Source organism: Carassius gibelio, chromosome B19, assembly GCF_023724105.1.
Source record: "Carassius gibelio isolate Cgi1373 ecotype wild population from Czech Republic chromosome B19, carGib1.2-hapl.c, whole genome shotgun sequence".
Classification (NCBI taxonomy): Eukaryota; Metazoa; Chordata; class Actinopteri; order Cypriniformes; family Cyprinidae; genus Carassius; species Carassius gibelio.
Window position 1 is genome coordinate 14614337 of NC_068414.1, and position 7995 is coordinate 14622331.

Sequence of the window (7995 nt, forward strand, 5' to 3'; positions counted from 1 at the left end):
CTGTCAATCAAACTCCAAGGGTCAATTAAGAAACAGAAAACATTTTATTCTGTTGAATATATGATTTAACTCAGAATTTGGTCAAATTATGGGGGGCCAATTAATGTTGACTTTACAAACGGAAAACATGAAATATCTAGAATATTTTTTCAATGGCACAGTGGCAAAACTAAAACTAATTCAAGGAGACGCAAATATCCAAAGCCAATCTCAAAATTAAGACTACATATATCAGCCTATCACTAATACCAATCATTTAAGAGAGTGGTTTCTGCAACTGAACACACATTCCTAGATACTGAAAGGCAAAAGTATCCAACACACATTCAACAGGATGCTGATTTGTCTTTAAGGGTCCATTGGGATTTACAGGAAGAGTCTCTCCACAGGAAAGAACTGTCACTCTCTTCCCTAGCATCAAAACCAGCAGCCTTTCCTGTAGAAAGCTATCTTCAGACCGCAGTGTCTGTGTGTACTGTGGCCCACGCAAGGGAAACACTGACAACATAATAGCTGCACACGGGCCACGTTTGGTACAGTGTGCTTCAACTTGATCCTGTTTACCCTGTATTTTCGCCTGACCACAGAAATGTTGGGCTGAATCTCCCTGCTTCGCTCTGCAAGTATGTGCTAAATTCATACTCTACATTCTGCTGGTTTTAACCCCTAACTGACCTATTCTCTGTTGGGGTCAGGGGAATTTGAAACCCATTTTCCTATGCAAGGTATCCCTGAGACTGATTACTCGACTCAATCTTCTGGCAATCCAAGACGAGTCACCAGACAATGCGAAGCAGGAACACTCACCTCGAAAAAACAAACAGAGAGAGAAAAAACTGGGACAGAGAATAAAGGGATGTGGGTGGGAAGTGAGAGGGAGCTTGTACCTTGTCTCTGGATAAAGATTCGAAGCAGGGGGTGTGCAGTCGACACGGCCTTGCTGAAGTTCTCATCATTATTGATGGGGAGGAGGTCTCCGTGAACGTCAGCATATCCAATCATCACCTCCATGTTTGCAATCCGGTGGATGGTCATGATGAGTTTGTAGAATTCCTCAAATTTGCCAGGTTTTAATCGATCCACTGAAAATCTCCGGAACTCTGCTCCATACTGCAAAAGAAATGCAGAAGTCAGCATGCTGCTACAAAACAATGCTACACTGATATTAATAAAGCTCTGAAACTTCTGAATGATCTTTTCTAGTCATTTGTTATTAGATGAGGATTAGAGGTGACCAATATATCACCAAAGCTGATATATTCCTAACTATTTTCCTTTCTTTCCTTTTTCCAGTCGTACACCTTTGGAATTTGGCAGATATGCAGTTAATGAATATTTAATACAACAAAATGTGCAACCTTTATCAAATTAAATCCACTGAAGTGTGAATCTGTAGCCTGCATAAGAACATGAGAAAAATATTTGTTATCTGATATAAAGTGGAAATAAACCAGTTTTAGATGGAAAAACTTAAAATAATTTCAGTTAGTTACAAAATTTATTTTTCCTCAATTTTCGTATTTTTTTTTTTTTAAGTTCGAGAATTTAAAATTATTAGTAAAAATCTTAAAATGAAACAAAAATAAATCTAAACTGATTTTTTACAAATTTGTAAGAATGGACAAAGCACATAAATTACATGAACAAGAGAAATTATCATTAACATTAACATGATTAAGAACATGAGAATAAAAAGTCTTTATGCTTCAACCCAACACACTCTAGCAATTCGTAACTATTTTACGTTTTGGCGAACTGGTGGCTAATTTGTACGAATTTGTGCAATCTTATTTATACATTGTCAAACAATCATCTTACGCCCAACTGACAGTTAAGTTTAGGGGTGAACCTTCGTGCTTAATTTCTACAAAACACGTTTATGTATGAATCACATTCGCGAATAGGGATATGCCGGTATCAAACTTTCATGTTGCGATTAATTGATAATGCTTTTAGCACGGTATTGATAAACATTTGTATCTTTTGAATTTAACAATGTTTTATTAAATATTGGAATTACCTAATGAATGTTTAGAAGAATTTATGTTAACCAGTTTGTGTTAACTAATGTAAAATTTGTCCAAACAATAAAGACTCAAAACACTTAAAAACTATTTCTAGGGCATGTTGTAGTCCAGATTAAAATGTAAAAAAAAAAAGTCTGAAAATAAATAGCCTTAAGTCTAAATATTTGGCACAGTGATGAACACAATAGCAAACACAAATCTGAATGGCTGTTTAAATAATTGAAACGCCTTTCAGAAACAGAAAGCTGTTTTGCTTACAGGGTTTCTGGGATAAAGATCATGCACACAATTTTCGTCCGAAATTTTTGCATGTAAAAAAATAAATATGACCTCATTCTGTGTCAATCCCGTTTACACACTGCCTCAAAAATTTCCGTCCATCAAAAAAAAAAATTGGATCAGGCTCAACTTTCTGCATTTTCCCATCCGTGGCAAGCATTTTGATAGGAAAGGAAGACAAATACGAAATAACGCATAAACGATTTGAAATTCATGCAAACCACTGCACCACAACATTTAGATGACAAAAAGAACTTTTGACCAAAGCATTACTAGAAAAATTGGATGTTCACTACAGAAATTTCCATGACTTTTTCAGTCTTGGAAAACTTCTCCCATGACCATGGGAACCAAAGCTATAAATCTCAAGGTTAAACCACACCATCCTCATCCTATCCAGTTTCAACTTGCAACTCGAGGTAGACATAATACATCTCGCCTCCTAATCATAACTGCAGACTTATTTCTCTTATTTTTACTTACTAGTCTCCGATTAATCTACTTAGCCTTCAGACGTGTCAGGAATCACAAAACACTGACACTGAGAGATAAAGGGTGTTTTCAGCAGGCCTCTAACAGTCTATTGGGCTGTCTTGGCAACTCTGCTGTTTGTTATGAGGAAATGGAGGCAAACAGGGACCTGAGACACAATAGAGAGACACACAATGCAGGGTGATGAGTAAGCACAAACCTCCACAACAACATACAGGAACGGATGTCACCCCGTCACTGCAGCAGATGGACAAATCCAACAAATCTAGGGACTTATGAAATCAGCTTTATTTTTTTTTCCAAATTCATTTATTTTTCTCTTTAAAGTTTGGGTTCAATTAAATGTTACAAACCAAAAACCGTGTGTAACTAACTGTCACCCCGTCCCGTATATGGAACGCCTACATTTACTTCACTATATTACAATTAAATCTAATCTAATCATGACAAACTATATATCGTGGAAAGGTCCAAGACTCCCAAATATATATTTTACCAATGTTTTTGTAAAAAAATGATGTAGAAAAAGTAATAGATTAATTTATGACAAGAGTGCACCCTCAAAAATCTACATCATAACAGGAGTTCTGACCTTTGTTTAAAAAAAGACTTCTTCGTTGCATTTTTCTCTATCACATTTTAGAAATCATCAGAAATTATATATCAACTGAAAACTTAAAATCTCAAAATTCATCCTTTAAAACCCATTTTAAAATCAGACATCGCATTACCATTAGGGATGCACCGAAATTTCGGCCACCGAAAATTTTCGGCCGAAAATGGCCTTTTCGGTTTTCGGCCGATAGACTTTTATCACCGAAACAACACGGCCGAAATGTTGTGATGACGCAAACAGAAACCGCGACCTGCACGTGCACCTGCATAGCGCAGACCACGAGCTCCCCGCGACATTCACTTAACACCAGTGAGAACATTCTCTCTCTTCGTATTCCTTTATTCGCAGCACTAAAACGTCTCCTAACAAAGAGATTAAGATGGACCACGAAGTAAAAACAAAGAAAAGTACAGTCTTATAGAGTCTGTTAGCACACGTCTCACTGAGATCTTTTCGGATCCTCTGCACTTCATCGCGAATGTGCTTGATCCGCGTTATACAGACCATTACTTGTATGCGGAAATAAGGCAGCGCGCACGAGAAATGATCCAGGCCGCGCTGGATGCGGAGAACCCGCGTGGAGACGGAGAAGCGCCAAGCGCAGGAGACAGATCAGAGCGCAGAAAAAAAAAGACTGGTCTCTGCACCAGATGAGTGGCATGCACCATCGCTGTCTGATATGTTCAGTGGAATTCTGCAAGAAAGTGCCTCAAATAATAATAATACGTTGGCTATTTTGTTCTTACACACACACACAAACATATATACATACATAATATCAGATTGTAGCCATATGCTAGATTTTCTGCTAGATTTCTGCTTTAATTTGATAAAAAAAATTTATTTATGCCCTGGCCCTATTTAAATACACTCTCTCAAATATTTCTCAAATGTCAGGCAGATGACAAGCTCAACTGCTCAACAGCTAGATGGTTATCTGTCTGAAGTCCCCATCCACAGAAGTGATAACAGTCTTGCCAACTGGAGAAGTAATGCACTTTCTAGTCTGACAGAGAAAAATTTCAAATGCACTTCACCTAAATGCACTTTGTTTTTATGAGAGAACTGTTCATTTTAAAACCTTTCTGCAGGCCAGTAGGCCTGTACATTATTATTAAATATACACATGAGTGGGATACATTTTTTGTTTGAATTTTATTTTATACTGTGCATTGTTGCAATGTGCTTAATAAATATTTACATCATTTGTAATTATGTATTTTTATGTTTTTTGTTTTTTTTATAAGTTATGTAATTGTAATTATCTTTGAAACTTTAATATTAATTTATGCAATTGCAATATCTTAATTTTAGTAAAGTTAGTACACGGTCATAGCAATAAATGCAATGGTACTAATAATTGGCATAATTTATTTCGGTGTTTCGGTTTCGGTTTTCGGCCTTGGTTTTCTCTTTTTCGGTTTTCGGTTTCGGCCAAGAATTTTCATTTCGGTGCATCCCTAATTACCATGTAAATGGTACATCAATATAATGTTACAAAATGTTTTCATTCATGAATTATTAAAATTTAAGTTTGGATTGTGCACTATAAAGTCTACGTTCAAAAATGTGAGCGTCAGTTCATGAAACTTTTATAATTTAAAAGCTTTGTATTAACAGTTCAGTATGTAAACGAAACCGAAATACAAAACGTCTGTTCCATCCATCCATACAGAGACACACAAAAACATGCAGGATTCATATTTTAAATATAATTTTGCGGCTTAATATTCACAGACGCTAGTCCATATCGCGTTTTGATTTAAGTGTACTGACCTACTTTTGATCTATTCATCCAAAATTTAGCAAAATCTGTGACATTCCTCATTATACAGTAAATTCCATTTTTATGACTGGATTCAGCAATTCGGTCCACATTTTCCACATCGCAGGAATCATAGGACCCTACAGATCTCCTCTCTCAGAACACACACCAAGGTCCGTTTCCGCAGGACACGTAAGTGTGTCCTCTGCACTGCTTTAGAAGCGTTTATCTATGCCAATTATTTGGAATGTACTTCTAATAGACATAAAAATGGGATCAGGGTTGCTTTAATCTAGAAGCATATGAAGTATTTCTTCTGTCCAACCAAAACAAATTCCTTGAGACACACTCTGCCCTCAAATTCAGGACGAGGCAATTGTCCGTTGGAGGCATATCACCATCACTAACAGGGTCAAGCTGAGGTTATGTCTCAGATCATGTGACTACCATGCAGATGTGAGTCTTGACTCAATGCGTGGGTCGTCTCATCCAGCTTGAAAAACACAGGCCTCGCTTTGTCTTTCACAACAACGGTTTGGGCTGCAGCATCCCAGCATTCACTCGTGGACTATGCTGCTCTGTGTAATTATGCCTCTAGGATGAGAGTGCCACATTAGCCAATGGCAACCTGTCATTAGCACATGAAATATATATATATATATGTGAAGCAGCAGAGATACACTCGGAGGGCCTCTGTGGTGGCAGGTGTGTGATCAAGTTGACTACTTGTGAAAATGCACTCAATGGTAGACACATATGCAAACATCCACCCCACCAACAAGTGTGAGGATTTAACCCATTCATCATCTCCAGACGAACAGTGACGAGCGTCTTCCCATTACAAATAGTTTATCAGTCAATGAGTGGGTATATTTGTTAGTGTTGAAATGGTTAAATATTTGGTTATTTGATTAAACCGTTCTGTATTTTGTTTCAAGTGCAAGTGTTCGTCTGATTGGTGAGGATTTGTGGTAGACTTTGACAAATCTTGTGGTCTTATCACATCTGGTGTCTACAGACAAACGCTCTGTGATCCTATCGTGTATGGTTAGGACACAGTGCAAATCTGAATCAATGCTTAACAACTCCGTTGTCATCCATGTGCAAACTCAAGACCAAAAACAATAACATGACCTCAAATCATCGAGAATACAAGCCTAAACAGAGCCCAACCTGCCCAAGTTCTAACATCAAATCATGAGTAATACGAGAACAGCAAAAAATCCCTATCAGTCCTCAAACCCCGGCAGGTTCAGGCAAGTCGAAACACAGTGCTATAAACAGCTCTTTGTGTTAAATACTCCTGTGACATTAAACAGTACCCAAAACCCAATCTTATCAAATGTCAGTAATGCGTTCCAAAAAGTACATTTCCAACTGAGATCCAGCTAGATCAGTGGAAAACAGCAGTGAAAGAGCAGTCGGGGGAGTGTTTCTGGAATGTGTACAAAGCCTTAGACACATCAGTGGGGTTTCTTTAGATATAAAGCACTGGGAGACAAAACCAGCTCCTTAGGAAGGAATAGAAACCCCCGTATGCACTCTTATCACCAGCAGAGTTCCTCTCCAAACAAGCCTTTCCTGATTGAGATGTAAGGAACTGGGTGATGACATCATAAAGAGCACTACGTGTGATACTGAGAGATCCATGACATCACAACGATGATTATCGCATGACTGGTGAGTAATGCATCCTTTGCGATGTTGACACAGCCGTGGTTGATACACAGTGTTCCAATCATCATAGTAGAAAGATCTTAGATACCAGCTTCATCAGCATTCTTGCCTCGCAGGTTGTTGTTTCACACATCCTTCCATTGATGCTTTTGTTTCGGGGGTGATTATTAGTTCTTCCAGGTTTCAGTGGGAAAGTGGGTTGATACGCACCACTTCAACATTCATATGGAGGTAGTTGGCTCTTCCAAAAAAGGAGGAATGTAATGGGGCACTATTGTCTTTACAGACCCCAAACAGTGGCGCATTTTATTGACAACAGTGGCAGATCTTTTTAGCCCCTTTTATGAATTAGAGCACAGCTGAATAATAGAGGCGAATTAACAGACAATGGAGTCTGGATCTGGGCACATCGCCCATGCATTCCAGCAATTAGGACCATCACATCCACAACCACATTATTAAAGTTTCTCCAGCCAAAGCCTAGTCAAAAAGAAAGCGGAGTTTGTTTGTTTTTTCAGCCACTCTTTAAAATAGAATGAATGAAGTGACAGACGACTCAAATAGAAAAGCAGAGGCATACAATGAATCATCCAAGTCCAATGGGTCTCAGTGACAGCGCTTTGACAGATACTGTCTCCATCAGCTTGACTGGAACAGACGTATAGTCCACAGCACCATTAGCACGAGCAGTGACAGATATAGAGTTACTTCTATTTGTGAAGGGTTGGTTGAAGCTTTGTCAGGCATTTCCCCAGGCAAACTGAACAATTACTGTACATGAAAGGTCTACGACTCCACTTTGAGTGATGATAAATCCATCATCATTATATAAATGGAACTAGTGCTATTCTTCTAGAGAACTATCACAATAGAATATCAGACACAAACATGGATGGATCGATGGATGACACAGACAGATAAACAGATAATAGACAGACAGACAGATAGATGAATAAACAGAAGATTTGACTGCTTTCGTTGATTCAACGTGACTAATTAACACACGACTACGAGAATACATGGTTTATCGGAGTTCTTCTTCTTATACTTTTCATCATAATAAAGTATATCTATCATGAAATGCTAATCGACCTAGTATTCTGAGCAGTGAAAAAGCCTATGAAATTTTATGTGCCTTA

The 7995-nt window shown here is 38.0% G+C and overlaps 1 protein-coding gene across 1 annotated transcript in view; it reads right to left on the reverse strand.

Annotated features, from left to right (window-relative positions):
* Positions 1-7995, reverse strand: part of LOC127979550 (partitioning defective 6 homolog gamma) — a 37519-nt gene that overhangs the window by 27998 nt on the left and 1526 nt on the right. The window contains exon 2 of the mRNA XM_052585085.1: positions 888-1110. Within this exon, the coding sequence (XP_052441045.1) occupies positions 888-1110 (223 nt within the window). The remainder of the gene's footprint in view (positions 1-887; positions 1111-7995) is intronic.